This window comes from Xyrauchen texanus, chromosome 25, assembly GCF_025860055.1.
Source record: "Xyrauchen texanus isolate HMW12.3.18 chromosome 25, RBS_HiC_50CHRs, whole genome shotgun sequence".
Classification (NCBI taxonomy): Eukaryota; Metazoa; Chordata; class Actinopteri; order Cypriniformes; family Catostomidae; genus Xyrauchen; species Xyrauchen texanus.
This window is the reverse complement of record NC_068300.1, coordinates 16,421,603-16,442,958: the sequence shown is the minus strand read 5'-3', so window position 1 is coordinate 16,442,958 and position 21,356 is coordinate 16,421,603. Positions and strand designations below refer to the sequence as shown.

General features: G+C 36.6%; 1 protein-coding gene across 2 annotated transcripts; it reads right to left on the bottom strand.

Annotated features, from left to right (window-relative positions):
• Window positions 1-687: 687 nt before the first annotated feature.
• On the bottom strand, window positions 688-20,284 carry LOC127618365 (transmembrane protein 201-like). Of its 2 annotated transcripts, XM_052090754.1 has the most exons (11): window positions 19,850-20,284; window positions 18,629-18,749; window positions 18,146-18,334; window positions 17,623-17,802; window positions 16,491-16,849; window positions 14,850-15,047; window positions 8,770-8,993; window positions 4,032-4,091; window positions 3,618-3,896; window positions 3,045-3,173; window positions 691-2,538 (listed from the first exon to the last, which is right to left on the bottom strand). In XM_052090754.1, the coding sequence occupies exons 1-11, from the start codon at window positions 19,984-19,986 to the stop codon at window positions 2,441-2,443; spliced, it is 1,974 nt and encodes a 657-aa protein (XP_051946714.1). In that variant the 5' UTR covers window positions 19,987-20,284; the 3' UTR covers window positions 691-2,440. The 2 variants fall into 2 exon arrangements, with proteins under 2 accessions (XP_051946715.1, XP_051946714.1); XM_052090755.1 differs by lacking the exon at window positions 14,850-15,047 and having other exon boundaries at window positions 688-2,538.
• Window positions 20,285-21,356: the final 1,072 nt, after the last annotated feature.

The following is a 21,356-nucleotide window of genomic DNA, read 5'->3' as shown; positions in this document are numbered from 1 at the left end:
TGGGGTCTTCTGCTGTTGTAGCCCATCCGCCTCAAGGTTGTGCGTGTTGTGGCTTCACAAATGCTTTGCTGCATACCTCGGTTGTAACGCAGTGGTTATTTCAGGCAAAGTTGCTCTTCTATCAGCTTGAATCAGTCGGCCCATTCTCCTCTGACCTCTAGCATCAACAAGGCATTTTCGCCCACAGGACTGCCGCATACTGGATGTTTTTCCCTTTTCACACCATTCTTTGTAAACCCTAGAAATGGTTGTGCGTGAAAATCCCAGTAATTGAGCAGATTGTGAAATACTCAGACCGGCCCGTCTGGCACCAACAACCATGCCACGCTCAAAATTGCTTAAATCACCTTTCTTTCCCATACTGACATTCAGTTTGGAGTTCAGGACATTGTCTTGACCAGGACCACACCCCTAAATGCATTGAAGCAACTGCCATGTGATTGGTTGTTAGATAATTACATTAATGAGAAATTGAACAGGTGTTCCTAATAATCCTTTAGGTGAGTGTATATGTATGGGCCATCACCATTAAAAAGAACATGATATATAGCCATAAAGTATATTTTTATTATTATTAATAATTGTATTGCATTGAATGAATGGTTTGATAATTTAAACAAATTGTTAATGAGCTCAAGATGTCTGAGATACATGGACTAATTGGATTTTTTCCCCCATTAATTTATCAGAACATAATATTAACAGGTTCATCTAATGATGCAATTTAATCTAACAACAGTATTCATTTATTTTATTGAGTAGCATGAAAAAAATATATATAAATTGCCACTGAAATCTAATGTTACTGCTATGTATTGCATTAACTTTCTTTTTCAGTGACTTGTTTTTCACAATTGCTCTGACAGATCTGCTCACCCTTTGCACACCAGTGTAACATTGTAGTTTTGTTTGAGAATTCAGCTAATCCACTGCGGTAGATCTAGATTCAATACTTTGACCACAAGTAATATTCTCTTTGCATGAATGTATCCTAAAGTAACATAAAACATTCTTACAGCAAGAAGCATTTGATCACTTATGTACAATGCTGAGAGAGCAGAGATTCTTATCATTGACTCTCAGGAGACAGACTGTCTACACTGAACCAGTGATACAGAAAGATAAACATTTGGAACTCTGGAGTAGTTTTCATAGTTCACTTTCAATGATGTGTCACACATCACCAAAAAATATAAAAATATTAGTGTTTTTTATAAATGTTGCTTATGTAGAACCTGTCAGGCAATCGACAAATTTAAAAGGGCAACCTGCAAGAACAGGAGAATGTCTCCAAGTACATAGCAATATAATAACTTCAAACAATTTTTCCACAATGACAATTATAAAGATGTGTAAAGCCATTCAGAACCATCTTTTCACCAAGAAAGCAACTAAAATTTCCATCAAATATATTAAGAATTTCTGAATACAAGTCATCTAGTTTTCTTCCAGTTACTTCTAGTGAAAACAAAGTACAGATAGTCAGCAATGTTAATAGGAATATTAATATCACATTAAGATGGCACATTTATTTTATGTACACAGTTCTTTCATGACATTAACAATACATGATCTTTTACCTTGAAACACACAGTTTAACAAATGAAAGACACACAAAAAGAAACAATTTAAATAAGATGGTTGCTACATCAATACACTCAGCTTTGAGTTTAAATGATCATTTTTGCATGTAATATTTCATTGAAGCAGTATATGCCACACAGAAGACAACAAAACATCATATAACTGTTACAATGAAGATTTATTTCAATCTGGTAATTGAAACAATTTTATATCCTGTAATCCGGTTTTATATCATAAAACAAAGCCTGAATGAATAAAATAGGAATCTGCTCTATGGATATTTTATAACTCAATACTTTTCAGTGTCATGGTTGTTGACATAGGTAGATCAACACAAATATTTAAATTGAGAAAATGGCATTATCCTTGGAGGAAGCAGGATATACAAAAATACTCATGTACACCAGTACCTGGCAAAGAACAGCCAGAAGTATGTTTAATAAAGATATACCACGTGTCCAGCAAACATCATTATATTAAATAAACACAGCATGCTCATTCGTTCTCGTACACATCCAGTGTTTAAAAGTACAAACAAATGATGATTGAACATGCACAAACATGTTTTACAAAGCTCACACCGTACTTTGCTGCATAAATGGAGAATCTCTGTATTAACAGAGCTTAAGTTAAGAGAACAAGGTTGTCTCATTACATGACCAGGCAAAAAGCCAGTAAGGAAACTTTGTAACTCAGAAACAGCAGCATCAGCAGCAAAAAATGGTTGAAATCATCACACAAGACCAATGTTCCCCATGTATTTCCTGTTAAAGAACCCAGATTTACAGAGTACACAGGGTATAAAGATCAGCATACATCACAGATGAGTTTGAACTCTGACTCCTGACCCACATTTTCATCTCCAATTGTAATATAAATAGAAGCAGATGAAGGTTAGGTTGATAGTCAGGCTTGTGAACAGTAGACCAGGCCAAAGGGACAGGCCCAAGAAACCTGTGCAAATAACAAAAAAACAAAATAAAGAGTCAGAAACATACTTTACTCATGTATGCGTGTGCAGATGGGAGTGCCTGCCCAAAGTGTGGTCTGGTTGAGCATAACATGCATTCTTGTTACTGGTAAGGGGGCAATAGAGCTAACTTCCAAAGTATGTGCCATTAAACAGCATTTTTTATTATTCAAGTAAGTTGCTATAAATATATTGACTTTATGCAGCAATATCCTCTTCCAACTGTTGGTCCGCCATGACAGTAGTTAACTTGAAAGAGAAAACTCATGGAAGCAGCGCACAGTATATATAATCTTGTATAGCACCCCTTGTGGCAATGCTGAGAATACAATACAATACATACTCGCGTTGTGCTTTGAATGGCAGTCTGACCCATATTGTACAATGTACAAAATCTAGTTTGCGTAGTTTGAAGAGTGTGTTTGTGAACCTGCAAAAACTTTGTTTTGGACTGTCTAAATGCTGCTATTCTGACACATCAGGCTCTTACCCTTCCATTCAGACTTGCGGTCACATCCATTTCCAGTGGTTGTGTCTACTTGGCAGTTTGAAGACACAGAGGAGCTGCCCTTTCTCTTCTCCACATGCTCAAATTCACTGCCTTCATCAATCAGTGAACCTGGGTGCAAAATTATATAAAATCATAGTGAACATTATGAACAAAATAGAACATACAAAGGTTAGCCTGCAGACTCAACTTTCATATTCATCTTCGTAGTATAATATACAATTTTGAAATATGTACAGGTAATTTGAAACATTCACATCATCTGTAATAATAAACCATTACATTTCATACATTTGTAATATAATAAGTTATTTGATTCAGCAAAATTAACTTATATATGATTTGGCTAAACATTCACAGAACAATCTTGGTAGTATAATAGCTGTAAAAATAAAATAAAATATTATTTATAAAAATAATCATGTACAGGTAAATTGATTATTGGAATTTGAAACGCACTGTTAACATTATAAGAACTAATAAATACTGACACACCGAGACTCTTTCTTCATTAAGGTTACTTGAAAAGTAGTTAAATCTATAAGTGCTATATACCTTGATTGAGTGAATGAATGTGTGGAACATCAGGCAAAAATCCTCCGCTCTGCACATGGCTTTGCTCAGACAGAAAGGGAGGCGGTGAGGGAAAACTTAAAGGCTCCAGAGGAGAGGAAAAGAGCTGCAGCCTTTGCCCACTGATGTGGAGTCTCGCTGGGCTAATGAGGGGCCGACGCTGCCTGGCAGAGCTGGAGGTGGAGGTGACTGAACTAGCCACAGAAGGGGTTGGAGACGGTCCAGGAGAGGAGGGTTGGCTTCCAGATTTTAGGAAGTAGTCTATTTGAAAGACAAAAGAAATTTATGAGTAATTTGATAAATTTACTACAAACCTGTAGTAGCATTATTACAAATCTGATTTATGTCAGGATGGGGGAAAAAAAAAAAGGTCTTCATTTAATCCTTTTGAGTTACCTGAAGGTGGATTGCCTTTGTATTGTGAAGGTTTACTTCCACTGAACAGGAAGCCTGAATCTACAAATAAGAGAACAATTCAGAAAAACAATATAAGGTATATCCAGGAAAAATCCACAACAGCTTATTTTGATACTTGACTAATAAATTATTTGAATGATTAACTGAATATTTAGGCAATTATTACAATGATTAATAAACATCTGATAATTCAGCTTGTGCATCAAGTAAAAGGTATTAAACGTGCTTACTGACAATAAAGAAATGAGCATGAAAACATCAACAAAAAAAAAAAAAATAGTTCAGCTCAAACAGCATATGTGGCATAATATGAACACAAATGTATTTTGTCTTACCCCTCATTCTCAAAAAAAAAAAACAAAAAAAAAAAAAAAAAACACAAATCTGGGCCAATCGGTAAACGCTAAAATATTCTAGTATATTTTAGTGTGATAAAAATCACTTACTAACCTTCTCTGTGTAAAGTTACAGCCAATATTACAACTTAGTTGCCATGACGATGTAATGTCAACAAACCCTAAAACGACTGTAAAAATTAAACAACTTTACAGCTCAAATTATACATTAATTTTAACAGAAGAATACATTTGTGCTTTTATAAAATTATAAGCTTCACATTTCTACCTTTAAACACCCCAAAAATTTGCCCCATTCACTTCTATTGTAAGTGCCTCACTGGAACCACAAATGCTGTCGATTTAGCTCAACTTGTATTGAACCCGGAATATTCTGATCTCACAGAGAAATGCCTCTTTCAGAGTTTGTGCTTATATAGATCACCTGCTTCTTTAATAGAACTAAGGTATGCATTATAATTGAAGGAAATAATGCTGAGCATTTCCCTTTTCATCCAAATGTTGCTACTGTGGAACGCCAGCTCCCCTTTACTTCACCACAACATTGATTCTGTTTTATACATTAGTATTTTTCAATAATTCTGTAGTACTTCGCTTTCTGCATTATTTTGACATTATTGGAAAGTTTGGAGTGTCTGGACTGTGTGCTGCAACTTTTTCCTCTCTGGCTGTATCTGGTTCTCAGGCTGCAGAGCACTCTCTGGTTAAACAGCATCAGAATTAATAAAACAAATACAGCGAAACATGGAAGGGTATGAATGCAATGTGCATCTGTTAATTTTTGCAATCCAATAATAACTTAAGAAATTATTACAGAAATATATTTTGTAGAATAATAATAATAGGCTGAGAATATAATTTTTCATATCACATGTCATTCCATTTTATTCTGAGCAATTGTTCAGCCCATTTTTCAGCCCTAATTGAAGCACTTTCAAGGGCCAAAGTCTATTTTCACAGACTTTCCAGTCCTTAAATCTATACGTCTGAATTCCAGTACTTTCAAGGACTTTAAGGAGCATGGGAAAACCTAGATTAAACAGAATGGAGAACTCAAAGGAATATTCCAGCATTTGCGGCATTATGTTGATTACCACAACAATTATTTCAATTCGTCCATACTTTTCTTTAAAAAGTAAAAATTGGGGACCTGGGTAGCTCAGAGTGAAAATAAATTACTGCCACCCCTGGAGACCCCAGCCAGGTCTCCTAAGCAACCAAATTGTCCCGGTTGCTAGGGAGGGTAGAGTCACATGAGGTAACCTCCTCGTGATCGCTATAATGTGGTTCTCGCTCTCGAAGGGTGTGTGGTGAGTTGTGCATTTATGCCGCGGAGAATAGCGGGAGGCCTCCACATGTGCCATGTCTCTGGGGTAATGCGCTCAACAAGCTACGTGATCAGATGTGTCCACAAGGACTTAAGAGCGCATTGGGAATTCCAAATTGGGGAGAAAAGGTGCGAGAAAAAAATTAGGGTACAGTGAGGCTCTTACATTGGAAGTAAAGGGGGCCAATTATTGGAGGTTTAAAGGCTGAAATGTGAAAACCTTTTTTAAAAGGACTTCATTCTTAAAATTCATGTATTATTTGATATGTAACGTTATTTAAAATCATAATTGTTACAGTAAATTAGGGTTTGTTGACATTGTAAAGTTATAGCCAATTTTACAACTTCATTGCCATGACAAACCAAAAAGGTTTGCAAGTGATTTATCACACTAAATTAATTACACACATATTGTTTATGTCTTGTAAATATACTTCTGAAACAGTGAGTATTTGAACGTTTATGGATTGGCCCCCTTCACTTTCATTGTAAATGTCTCAGAGAAACCCAGATTTTTGAATTTTTTAAAAGAAAAAGGAGAGGCAAGTCAAAATGATAACCATTTTAATGGATAATGTTGTTGTCGACTGAGCTTAACTTTTATTGAATCCGGAAAATTCTATGCACAGCAGGATCAAACAGGTTTCCCCATTCACTCCTGCCGCCCCTTCTGTCTTGCGTTGTTCAGATAACAGATGGCATCTACATCTAGTTTAAAACATACATTTTTTATATTTTAAATGTTTCAATGGATAGCCAACTTTCACAGAATGTGAAAGCTGCTGTCCCACAAAAAGGTTAATAGATATTCCTTGGAACTTAAAAACAAGTATCCAGCTGCAGAGTAGAGTCATTTCTCATTTTCATACTTTCATTCCAAGAATGTCTCTGTGGAGCCAACACAGCTGCAACAGTATATTGGAGCTTTCCAATCAAATAATCAACATAACAGACAGAATGGGTAAAGATATATGATGGAGTAGGTACACAGCAGTGTTCACATGAAAGCCTTTTCAGTAACTTTTGTGGAAGTGTTATCGCGAGCAGGCAGGGAGATGAGAGATATGTTAATATTTCTGTTGAACAGAGCCTGCTGCAAATGATCTCAGTGGATGCTCTGTTACTGAAGATACTACCAATCAAAATTTGGACACTCATTCTTAATTACAATTTCCCACATTTTAGAATTCATTAAAACTATCAAATGAAAAATAGAATGAGAATGTATATTAATCAAAAGACCAAAAAAAAAAACCTAAACTAGCTTATATTTTGGCTTCTTCCAATTAGGCACAATTTGTCTATATTGTTTGCCTACTTTTGCTCTGCACACTCTGGGGCATCCATGTTTGACACTTGTTTACTACTTTTGCTTTACTACCAACTCATTAACTAAATGTTGATTTGGAAAAGAATTTCATATGTAGGCAGAATTTATATTTGAGCATTTAGTGCCTTTAGATCAAATTATGTTTAGAAATTGTAAAGCACATGCAGTCAAGTGTGTCCAAACCTTTGACTGATACAGCATTTCCTAGTGTAGAATTGAAGACCAAATTGTGAATGTTCCCATATCTATAGAAAGTAATAAGGTCTATATGGTGGAAAATAAATAGAACACACTGAGATTCTCTGATATGTGTGTGTTTAAATAAAGAGCTAAAGGCAGTGGCAAAGACCAGGCTTCAGCCTTTTGATCCCACCTGCCGAGCCTCTGCATCTGATTAAAGGTGGCTAAAGTTTCCCCATCTCATCTGGTCTCATCTGAAGATCCAAACATGAAACAAACCATGATACTTCTACCATCTCACAACAGTCATTTAAACACTAGTAATGACACCATCCTGATCCCTGGATTTAAAAAGCCTACGTGTCTTCCTATGTCCCATATGAAAGTTCAAATTTAAAAACAATGGCAAACGTACATAAATGTTATCCCTGCAAGACCTTTTGAGAAGTATGTTATGCTAGTAGTTTAACTGCAAATGCAGTCCACAGATGGTTGAAGAGATAGTTCCTAAAAATTAGAAAACCATCATGTTCCCTCATGTTGTTCCAAAACCTTATTACTTTCTTCAGGGGAACCAAAAATATGTTAGACAGAATGTTAGCCTCAGTCACACTTAAATTTCATTGCATCTTATTTTAATTTAATAAAATTGTGACTGAAACTGACATTCTGCGTAACATCTTGTTCCACAAAATAAAGTCATACAGTATTTAAATGATAATAAATTCATAAAAACAGCAAATCAAAAAGGTAAATAAGTGAAAGTGTATTTGTTGTATAAATAAATGGAATAAGATGAAACTGACATTCTCCAACATCTGAGGATAAAATAATGTACAGAAGTAATTTCCTGTAACTCAAAGGCCATCAGTGGAGGGAAAATCCCAGTACCGTGCAGGTAGCTGGAGACACCTCACAGACTATTTCTTAAATCACACATTGCAGTTTTCTTTGGCATCTGGCAACATTCCCTTGCTAGGTGCGGCACCGTCTGGGGTGAAGTGAAGAGTGAGCAGAGTTACTCATTCCATTCAGTGACCCCTATCTTTCCCATCATGCACCTCTGTACTGGTTCCACAAAACAGCACTTGGGGCCTCGCAAATGAGGGTTTCTCATTCTACAGCCTCTATTTCTCAGGAAGGCCATTTTCATTGGAAATGTCGACCCCTTATCCTAAAGTACCTTTTACAGTTTTTATCTAACTAACAGGTAACATAATTAACATGTAATTTTTTTTTTTTTACAAATAAGTCACACTTGTCCGTTTAATCAATATTAAATGAAATACCACATGAATCACCATTAAATATGATTTCACACAAATATGAGGTAAAGAGTTTTTAAACCTAATAACAATAGATATGGTACACAAACTCGCATACATACTTGTGTTCCAACATTGGCTAAAGATGAACATTTTCACAGTTTCATTCTCTTAGATTTTCTCTCATTCAACCCCACACCAGACACACACATACACAAAGACAAGCATACTATGTGAAGTACTCTTAACATGCACTCACCTGCTCGTGCTAGGGAGGGGATCGTTCCCAAAGAGAGGGCCCTGTTGAGTCGGCCAGGCAACGAGGAGGGAGGGACCTTTCGTGTTCTGTGGCTTTGCTGGCGGATGAGCAGCTGTGACAGGTTTGGAGGCGGCATGGGGATGAAGTTAGAGGATCCAGACACAGGTGCAGACAGAGAAGAGTGACTGCTGTAGTATAGCTCAGACGAAAAGCCAGACAGATACCTGAAACACACCAAGAATAGTCCATCCACCGCTGAGTTTTACTGGGCAGATCACATAAATCACTTTCAGTTATTATTTTGGTGAAACATTGTTTTCTGTTGTAATGAAAGCAGTTAACTCCTCTGTGAATAGATTGATTACTGATTGCTAGACCTGTAACAGAATCTGCCTCCACAGAATTCTGTTGAAAACTCCACAGATTTCCATGTCATTAAAGGGATAGTTCACACAAAAATTAATTCTCATTATTGACTCTCTCTCTCTCATGCCCTACCAGAGGTGTATGACTTTCTTCTGCTGAATACAAACTAAGTGGGTTACTGATTGCCTGACTACTAAATCCGATCATTGTTCCCATGAAGAACTAATGATAGACTACAATCTAGTAGACCATAGTGATGTAGGCCAATGATTTCCACATTGCAGACAGAAATGTAAATATTGCACTCCAAGGTAATTTGACACAAGTAACATCAAAATTTTATATAGCAAATTTGCTAACTTATGAAATCCAATGCCACGAATAGATTGCAATCCACCTCCATTTGCTCAGTAAAGACAGTGTTGCTACTGCATGTCATACACATTTATTGGGTTAAGTTTCTCTAATAGCCTATACAAAAGCACAATAGCTTCCATCTCAAACTTCAATGCAACACCTACATCGAAATGACCAGAGATATTTTAGAAAGAAACGGCACTCACAATTCCCATTTTAATTTCACTTTTTGTAACTAGGTTAAATAATACAGGTATAAAATTCAACAACCCAAGCAGACAACCGAAATTACTCAAACATGCTCCTTTACTCAAAACACAACTCTCCAAAACACTTAACAAATCCAAGCTTATTCTTCTGGACAGAAACGGTTTCACATAATTTAACAATGCAGTTGTTTGACTTTCACAACTTTGGGGTCATTCAAAAGTCTTAATCTTTATCAGTTGTACCAGAGAGACAATAGCAACACTAATGTCTTAGCTCTTTTAATAATAAAAAGGCACAAATGGTTGATGAGAATGAAACCAATTATTTTAGAATGTTATTCTGCATTCAAATTTGACCATGTTCTGGTCCTAAAACAAAGGAAAAGCAATAAAGAACCATAAAGCTAAAAAACACATTGTGGCTTCTGATCACTACAAATTTAGTATGAAAACGGGCAAATTCCTATTCATTTGAGATCTTAGTTTCTTATAGTTTTAGGGTATTATAATTGCTTACCTCAGCTTTATAATTGCAAGGTCCAAATCAGGCAGAGAAACTGGAATTTGGACAAGAGATACCAAATTACAAAACTTTCCAATCAATCTTTGACATCACCATGGCATGTACCTTCTGACACAATGTTTAATGTGTCCAATCACAATAAATCCTCATTGTTGTTTTCAACTCCACTTATCTGCTCACATTTGCTATCATATGAAACCTGTGGATCTCAAGATAACTGCAAACTTACACCAAAAAGGAGGACACAAGGTGAAATGTGAGCGAAAGGCAGCAATTTACTCAAGCCTGTTAAGAGGGAATTGGTAGTCAATGAAAGGACCAAGTATCCTTACAATAATACAAATAAAGCTTTGGCTGGTTAACCAGCATACATGATTGAGACACTTACATCAATGTCAATTCTAGACCCAAAGGCCTATTTACCAAAAAATAAATAAAAATAGCATTTGGGAGGCAAACTATAAACATATATATATATATATATATATTCAAGATTAAGGATGCCAACAGTCAAATACTATAAAGGAAAGGGAAATTAACCATTATACTGTATATGAAATGTTAACACTAATGATTAGCCACTTTACTGCTAATCAATGGATTTTAAAATGTTAAATAGTGCATTAACACACCTTTTGGTAATACAAAATGTATAAATATTTAAACTAAAAAGCGTACCTATAGGCCAGGGCACAGTCTGTAGTATATGTTGACAGCCTATAGTTTGTCTAAGGTGAACATACTTTTGGGTCGCTCTTAAGTACAACATTTGTACAAGGTGATACATATCTGAGAAAATGTGACTTGAGATATACAGACTTAAGATTGAGGAAGTTGCATACAGTAAATGTCACATCAGTAAGTACTCTATATGCTGAATGCATATAGTTGAGGATTACAGTAATGTAAATCTAGAAAAACATACAATCTATAGTCATTCTTTCACATGCCATCATACGCACGTAAGACAACAAGAATACAATATATAAAAGACAAATTACAAGCAGGTGACGTTTTGAAAATATCCCCATTTCGAATTAGACTTCAAGATACTAAGTAGTATGTAATGGATAGATAACATTTTAGTACATATGTTATATAATAAGCATTGTATATACAATATCTGATTTATTAAAAGGCATTTCTAATCAGTAATCAAAGATCAGTGAAAGAGGCTAAATCAAAGTTCCTCTAAAAATTTATTTCAGAAAATTCAAACATGTCCAAAAGTACTATTTTAAGACTATCGATTGATTTGGTGCTAAACCCTACTTCAGTTGCCTGTCTCAATGCATCTCTTGATACCGGTGAGAACTTTCTATAATTTGATAATAAAATCCAAGACTACCATTAAGCCTTTCAAATTGTATCCACCACAGGAATATCCACCATTCAGTTATTTAACTTGTTTTCAAGCAGTCTCTTTGGCCCAGCTCATTGATTTAGTTTTAAAAGGTGAAGTGTTCAAGTTGTACTACAGATGTTATTCCTGCACGTCTGTTCAAAGATGTCTTCATTAACTAGAGAGCTATTTATGCTAGCTGTCACATTTGAGCTCACAGTTTGAGTATTTCCTACTAGTTTTAAACATGCAGTTGTTCACCCTCTTCTTAATGCCTCTACCAATCTCGATCCAACTGTGCTCAATAACGACAGATCTATTTCCAAATTGCCTTTTACGTCATATCTCTTGGAGAGAATAGTCTATTCTTAGACAATTCAGCTATATTTTTATCTGAATTATTTTAATATTTTAGACATGCTCCAGTCCAGATTCAGACCTTTACATAGTACAGAATCCGCACTGTTGAAGGTCACTAATGATATTTTACTTTCACTGGACTCAAATGCAGTGTTGGTTTTATTGGATCTTAGTGCTGTAATCGATTCTATTGATCATACTATTTTGTCAAATCGTTTGGAGTGTGGTTGGCATTCAGGGTGTGGCCCTGGAGTGGTTGAACTCTTACTAGAGAGAGAGAGAGGACGTTCTCTGTGAGCATAAGGAATTTTTACCTCTACATCAGCCCTTTCCCTTTCCTTGTGGTGTGCCCCAGGAATCCATTTTGGGCCCTTTACTATTCTCACTCTATATGCTCCCCCTAGGTTCTGTTTTTCAGAAATATAATATTTCTTATCATTGATATGCTGACGATTCAAAATTGTATTTACCTGTCAGACCAGACAGTAGCTGCCCTTTTGAAGTGCTTTTCAAATGTCAAGAGGACATCCAACATTGGATGGCAAACCATTTTTGCAAAGGCAAAAGGAAAAGGTAAAACAGAAGTTATTTTTTTTTAAAGTTCTTCCAGACCCCTTCCTGCCCTGCAACAGTTAGGTTCTCTTTCCTCCAACATTCAAAAGTATGTCAAAAACCTTGGGGTCATTTGACAAACAAATTAGTGCCATTATTTATTTATAATTTGATGCCATATCAGCATCAATGGCTATATTCATGGCAAAAATTCAATTTAAACATAGTTTACAATAATTTTACAATTTTGTCTTAAAAATAAATCAATATACAAAAATATACATAATAGTAATAACAACAATTATATACAATCTTTCAGTTTAATATATGAAAATTATTGAAAAATTATTCCAGGAGAAACCTTTTTAAAAATGTCCATTAACATATTTGCTTAATTAAAACGTTGTCTAATATAATTTAGAAATGGACATTCTATTAAAATGTGTTTTACACTCAAGAAATGCTTACATAAATCACAAACCGGTTTCTCTTCCCATTTCAAGAAGTATGAATGAGTGAGTCTTGAGTGACTGCTTCGATATCTCATATACGACCTGGTCATATCCATTTTCAAAATAATAACAAACTCCTTGATTTAGTACTGTGCTCACCTCATGTAGTTTGTTATATATGCATTAATTTTTTGTGAATGTACAGATTCAATATGGGCCTTAAATCCTCGACAATGCCACTGAATTATATGCTTCCTCATTTTAAAGTAGGTAAAACAAATATCTGCCCTTTTCCTTTGCCTTTAGGAGACAAGCTTCGACTTCAGGAATTTGTAGTCTGTCATTTTAAAATAGTTATAATTTAAACATTCAGTTTCAGTTTTTCTTTGATTCGATTTTGTTGATTGAGTTTTTGTACTTTGTTGTATCTTTTTCCCTCTTAAGGACTGGTTAGCCATTATTGCCTTTTGTTAGCCATGTTTGTATTTTTTGGCTCTATACACCACCACGATGGATTTGAAATGAAACGAATAAGATGTGCTTTAACTGCAGACTTTCAGCTTTAATTTGAGGGCATTTACATCCAAATCAGGTGAACGGTGTAGGAATTATAACAGTTTGTATATGTGCCTCCCACTTTTTAATAATTAATAAATACCCTCAAATTAAAGCTGAAAGTCTGCAGTTAAAGCACATCTTGTTCGTTTCATTTCAAATCCATTGTGGTGGTGTATAGAGCCAAAAAGATTAGAATGGTGTCGATGTCCCAATATTTATGGACCTGACTGTACAGGAAGTTTTCTTCCCCCTTTTAAAAAGAGAATATTTATTAATGAGCCCATTATTATCATCATCCGGTTTCTTTCCTAATTTCAAACATAATTCAAAACAGAACATACATATTACACAGGAGGAAAGGCTCCTCATTACCATGGTTATGTCAGCGTAGCTAGTCTTAAATAACAGTAATAATAATAACAATAATAATAATAACAATAACAACAACAACTTAAAGTATTTATGAAAAAAATAAATGCTAGCTGAAAACACATTTTGAAACTTTAACTACATCTGCCACTGTTGATATAAAATGAGGTCTAATAGATTCTATCTTTAGATTATTTCATTTAAAACTATAACATTGTCAAAATATAAAAGTTACTTTTACTCATGTAAAAAAATCGCGATTCTGTAAAAGTGACGTATAACTAAAATAAATTAGCGCATAGCACAGTGTTGCTCTTTTCCTCAGTGCTGTTTGGCATGTCCAGGCTGCCTACTGTTTGAGAGGTTTGAATTGACTTTCCCGTAACGCTTTAAACCAGAAAAGTCTCACTAGAATTGAAATTAGTCACATCAGTTTTGAGGACTGCGCACCGAAATATCAAGGGAAGCCCGGTTGTTTATTATATTCCCATTTCCCCCCCCAAGCAACATTCCCATCCATTAGTGAACAATGCAATTTTGCAATGCAACAGCAGTAGCTATCCTACAGCTTAACCATGATTTCAACATGTACCAAACCAAAGATAAAAATAACTGATGTGCTAGTATCCTACATCATTGCTGGCCTACGGTCATTGGTCTATGTCAAATCAGGGGCACTTTGACTAGACTTAAACTACAAAACAGAAAGCACACAACAAACTTTCCTTTTCTATTACTTTGCCTTGAGCAAGACCATCAAGAATCAAAACACTCTAAACATCTTTTAATCAAAGCATGGTGATTCAAAGGACAATATAAAATGTAATAGATATTTTAAAGGGCATGGAGGTTTATGTTAAGCGGATTCGTTTGTTAGGAAAGCTGGGAAGAAGAGATGCAATTTGAGAAAAATCAAACCCTTGATCTTATATGTCCCAAAAGGGTCCCCTCTTAAATATCCCATAAAATAGTGTCACTGTTTAGATTCTAACCTGTGACCTCTGGCTCTTCTCGGACTCATAAATTTGCGTGTTGCTACAGCAGCAGTGAATCCCACCAGACAACACACAGATATGATGCCAAACTTGACCATTTCCAACCAGTCTGGGATGTCTGTCTTCAGGTAAAACTCAGCCAGGTAGAAGCCTATCAACAAGAGCCACAGCACTGAGGCCAATGCATCAATCCTCCTTGAAAAGAAAAAAAAAAAACCACGAAAAATGTATTTAGCTATTAATTTTAGGTAACATTCACATTCTAAGGCCAGAAACTTACACCTATGAGCAAGCTCGATTTAACTTGTTGCATTCCGAAACGCATCAAAATCCAATCCATTAAGCAACACTACAAGGGGTGCATTAGCAGTCAGTTTTCTCTTTCAGGTCAACTAGTATCTTCAAAGTTAGTTTGTATAAACACGTTTATAGCTACTATAAATAAAAAGCTCTGTTCACATGGACTACTGTCTCTGCATCAGTGTATCACATGCAACTATATGCGGTGAATCCCAGTCTCCACTCCAATTGGTAGGTGTAAGGGCTGTCAAAATGGCAGAAACATAATAAAAATTTACATTTTCAAATCAAGTTATATTAGAATTTTAAAGACAGGTAGGGTTAAAAAACAAAAAAAGCCTCAAAACATTTTTTTTTTTTTTTTTATGACAATATCCCCTACATCCACCGTTACAATACAAACAGCATCGTGTTATAGCTATTTTTTATTGCAAAGAACATGCAGTATCTGGCAGTTAACCAAAGTGCATAAAATTATACATTTAATAGATTTCATATTCATATACAGTTCATATTCTCAGATCTGCATTAAAAAAGTAAAACAAGAAAAGAAACACTACAATGTGTGAACTTAAGTTTTGCACAGTAGCCTATTCTGGTGCCATGGCACAACCACGGACTCAAGCTTCATAATGCCAGTGGTAACGCATTGTTTTTGATTAAACAGTTGTATGCATGCATGTACCTAATGCTTATGCAGAGAGACACTGATAAGAGAGCAAGACTCAATGGCAAAGACCTTCATCTAAGGGGCCATTCGCTCTGAATGCCTCTTTTGAGTCCATCTTTTTCTATGTTAGCATATGCTAATGTATTTGACCATGATAAAAAAAAATGTTTTACAGCCTTAGTAGTCTTCACTTCACATCACTACTCATTTGCATAATGTTGAACTCTACTAAACTATGTTCCACCACCAAAGGTGGCTCTTACACATGTTGCTGGAACTCACCAATTCTCACTGAAAATGTGCGACTCATTTGCTTAAGTGCTGCAAATCACGGTCAGTGTGAACACTCGAACTCTGCTTAACTTGGTCGTATCGCCAATGGATGTTCTTATGTTGCCAATTCTGATTAAAAATGATAAATTCTGGATGCTTTGTCGGTGACAATGTGAACGCACCTTAACATATGGATTATTAACATACATTCTCTATCGCCTCCTTGAATAATGAGGTTTATTACCGCCGCGGTTACTTAACACAGAAGTTTGTACAACAGGACAGTGCACGTGCAATGCATTGGCCAGGCATTTGCATCAGCATTCTATGTTTCTGACCTAAGAAGTGCTAAATAATGAAAAGACACTGTACTGAAAAAGTTTTAAGTGGTTCACCTGACATGTCCAGCCATTAAGACAGCTGTGATGCAAGTCAGGAAACCAACAGAGGCCACAGCCATCTGGTTATCACTTCCAGACTTCCACACTAGCATGGCGTTCTTCGCGGCCTCTTCTGGTAGAAGACCCACAAAATCGGCCCACATCTTGGTGCTCTCATTGGCCTTGGTTTCACTGCCATTTTTAAGGGGGTGATTGGGCGGGGCGGCGACTCCCCTTAAGGGCTGTGTGACCTTGAATGACAACTCTGGATCTCCAGATCCAGAGAAAGCAACAGCTACCAAGAAGGCACAGGTGAAAAAGGCAAGGACTCGAAGCAAGATAGACCAGGCTGGTGTGGAGAGGGAGTAGGTGTTCTGTCCAAAAGAAAAATGGAAGATTACTTGATACAGGAACAGAGGAGTACTTAATAGTTGCATGCCAAGCCTGATTTAAACCTCAACATGACTCAACAGTAGCTGTACAATGAAATACAGAAAACAGGTTTTTTCTCATCTCCGGCATTCACTTACATCCATCTATCTGTGATTTAAGAAAACAGTAGTAACAGATTGGTCATTAATCACACTTTTTACATGCTACACACGCAAACCAAGTTGTTGTAAAATTGCAAGTTATCTGGGCAACTTATCTGAATTCAGTGCATATCCCGTGTCAATTCCTTGGCACCTAATCAAGCCTCTAGTATCACTGAATCAAACTGACTTTCAGTGGTATAAAAGAGGAACTTGCTCTAATTTTCATGTCAAGTCAAGTCCAATGGCAGGAACTAAACAATGTGGTCTTAAAGGGATGTTTCAGCCAAAAATAAAAATTGTCACTGTTATTTAATCACCCTCTTGACTTCAAGTTTTGGTCCTGTTCCTTACACAAATTTATCGTATGACTTCAGAGGACTCAGAAAATACCACACAAGTCATACGACCCACTTTTAAAGGTGCTTTTTGTGTCATTTGAACTTCACAGCCCGAGTCCCCAATCACTTTCAATGTATGAAAAAAGTGGCCATGATGTTTTTATAATGTCCATGTTCTATGGAAGTTAGGAATCACATGAGGGTGAGTAAACAGACAGAATTTTCCATTTTGGCTGTACTAATGCTTTGAAGCAAATATATAGTGAAAATCACCTTAACGAAAGCCCTATCAGCATCCCGACTACGTTTGAGTTGGTGATTGAAGAGCAGCGCTCGCAGCTGTTGGTTCTGATGTTTTATGTAGTACTCCACTGCAGTCTGGCATGGCCTGCACATCTTGTAGGTCTGCTCAAGGTGATGCTTATACACCTCGATCTCTTCATCATAGTTTTCCTGCCACGATGATGAACATATCAGATTTAATGTTACTGGTTGCATGTTTGTTACTTATTAAGCTGGTGCCTTTCATCGCAGGCACGGTAAGATGTAGTAAACTTGGAGTAAACTCAAAACAAAATGTTTAAAGAGCAGGATAGAGCTTTAGATGTTCCTACCATCAAAAAGTAGATTTATGACAGATTCATAATGCCTTTTCCATGTTGTATTTAAACAATCGATTTAGTCTCAAAATCGTAAAAATAGCATGACAGAAGTTGATGTACACTGTACAATAATACCAAAGTCAATTCACAATCCCTCGAAATTATGTGGATAAATGGGTCGGTTTTAAACCTACATCATCCCTGGGGATGAACGAGGCCAGCTGCTTAATCTTGAGCGCCTGGTTGTTGTTGCACTTCCTGCACAAAAGCATCTGGCAGTTGACCCACTGCAGAGTTTTAGGTGACTCAGGAACACTAGCTGAAATTCCATGGTTGAGATGCTCCATGAATTGAGCAGGAATTGGTTTGTTGTAATCCCCATTCTACAGATCAAAAACATATCAACATCAAATTCAAAACATAATTTGCTGGCCACAGACCCAATGCACTCACATGCTTGGTCACATAAAAGTATGGCATGTCTAAACACTGAATCAATATTATTCATACATAACATTGGTCCTTATTTATCAAACACGAGCAGAACAAACCTGTGTGTAAATGGTTTATGAACCCCTTCATACGTAAATTGACCAATTACATTTTATGAATAAGGCCCATTATCTGACACATAACAAATATACTGTATCTCCCATCATTTTGGATGCAATCAATACCTCTTGAAACCCATTATACTGGTCACAGTATGGGCAATCCCAACAGTTTCTGTTCCCATATGGTACCACTGTGTCCTGATTGCAGAACCAACAATTTACTTTGACATGAGATGGTTTCTTCCTGTAGAATTAAAACAAGAATTGTGAAGATCAGTCTTAGAAGTGCTACAAATCAATACCCATCAATAGCAGGATATAACCGCAATGCAATACTTTCATTAGCTTGACCGGACAGTCTAATTTTTGGCTTCATTTCTTTCAATGCGATATGCTGAAAAACATGATTTAATTCATATTTATGTATTCTCTAGCTTTTAATTCAACCTGTCGAGTAATAAACTTTACTCAATCAATCAATGCATTTTATTAATTGGGATTTGAGACTGACTACCTACCAGTAGAATGAAAATATTTACAAGCTGATAACAGTTTGATTACATGGATACATTTATTCTGTGAGAATATAAACAATGGCAACATAATTGGATGTATAAAAAAATATGATTAAACAACCATAACAAGTGATGACATGTTTTCTATTAGTTAGAAATTTGAAGGAACTAGATTCCAGGAAATTATGTTTTTTTTTTCCCCTAATGAATGGTATATAGCCCAACTGCCAGATAAAGTGGCAGTCTAGACAAAATATGATTAATTCACATATAATTAGAGCATGAAAACTTACCAAAGCTGGGATCTTATATTAATATGCATGCTTTTAGTCTATCTTAAGGAAATACGTGGTAAAAGCCTAATTTCTGACAGTAGTGACATTTAAGACATGTAGAAATATAATATAACATAGTAATATAACAACATACTGGGAATTTCTATTAGGAACATGGTTATAATAGAAATACATATATTTTTTTATACGCTCTTAAACAATTTTTTGTTATAATTCTACAGTAAAAACAATAACTATAATAGCTATGCTATATGCCAACTATGGGTTCCATTATGAATCGGTTTACGTTTGTATGCACTCCAAACATTAAGGAAACACTCGCGCGCCCCTTTAGAAAGCGCGCGCCGCATTCACAGTCTGCGTGAGCGCAAATGTATTTACTTCTGCAATAACTTTTACATGAAATGTATTCTGCGTGTTACTGAGATATCGGGAAAGCGTTTTGTGAATTGTAATGCACTCCAGAGTCGTAGCAAGCTACTCATGCCTGTTCTGCGAAGCCCAGCGACTTTTTATGGGCAGGGACACAATACCTGGTTGTAAGTTTGTAGATCAGCGCTCCTCCTGCAGCAACCCCCGTCGCTCCGATGCCACAGACGATTAACGGCGGGTATTGTAGTAACATTTCGTTAAAGGCCTCCATTGCAAAATGGGACATTGACAGCAGCATTTTTAATAAGAACGCTGGAGTCGTGCATGTGGCAACAGAGGCCACGTGCGGCAATCTACAACATAGTCATGTCCAGGAGTTATCAAAATAAAAGTCAATGCGCCTCGAGATCTCTCAAGAAATCATTACCGCACGACAATCAAGTGAAACACGGTGAAAATATTCATATAAAGGAGGAGCCTCTGTTTCCTCTTGCGCTATTAGCTTTCTTTGATTTTCGACGATAAGCTTGGATAAAGGCGTTATATTAATAAATTATTGTATTTTAATTATTTAATTATTATTAAATTCCAAACTCCTCCAGTTAATAAAGATAAAGCATCTACAAATTAAAATAGGTTGGACTTTGTTCAACAATTCTAAACTAAACAGAATTTTATATATAAATAATAATCCTGTATATGGGTGTGTACACACACACACACACACACAACATTAAAACCACCTTCCTAATATTTTGTAGGTCCCAGAGTTATTGGACTTTGTCAATTCAAACCAGTCTGGCCATTCTCTGTTGACCTCTCATCATCAACATAGTGTTTCTGTCCACAGAACTGCCCCTCACTGGATGTTTTTTGTTTTTGGCACCATCCAGAGTAAACTCTAAATCCCAGGAGATTAGCAGTTACAGAAATACTCAAACCAGACCATCTAGCGCCAATAATCATGCCACTGTCGAAATCACTGAGATCACATTTTTCCCCATTCTGATAGTTGATGTGAACACAATTTTAAGCACTGCTGCCACACAGCAGAGGGTCATGTCAGGATGAGCATGCAGGAAGGGTACCACATGAGGGAGGAGGAGGTCTTCCCTGCAATGCACAGTGTTGAGATTGCCTGCAATGACAACAAGCTCAGTCCGATGATGCGGTGACACACCGACCCAGACCATGACGGACCCTCCACATCGATCCCGCTTAAGAGTACAGGCCTCAGTGTAACGCTCATTCCTTTGATGATAAACATGAGTCCGACCATCACCCCTGGTGAGACAAAACCGTGACTCGTCAGTGGGGAGCATTTTTTGCCAGTCCTGTCTGGTCCAGTAAAGGTGGGTTTGTGCCCATAGGTGACGTTGTTGCCAGTGATGTCTGATAAGGACCTGCCTTACAACAGGCTCAGTCCAGCCTCTCTCAGCCCATTTTGGACAGTCTGATCACTGATGGAGGGATTGTGCATTCCTGGTGTAACTCGGGAAGTTGTTGTTGCCACGCGCAGATGTTATATTCGGATGTACCGATCCTGTGCAGGTGTTGTTACACGTCGTCTCCCACTGCGAGGACAATAAACTGTCCATCCTGGCTGCCTTTAGCACTGTCTTAGGCGTCTCACAGTACGGACATTGCAATTTATTGCCCTGGCCAGAT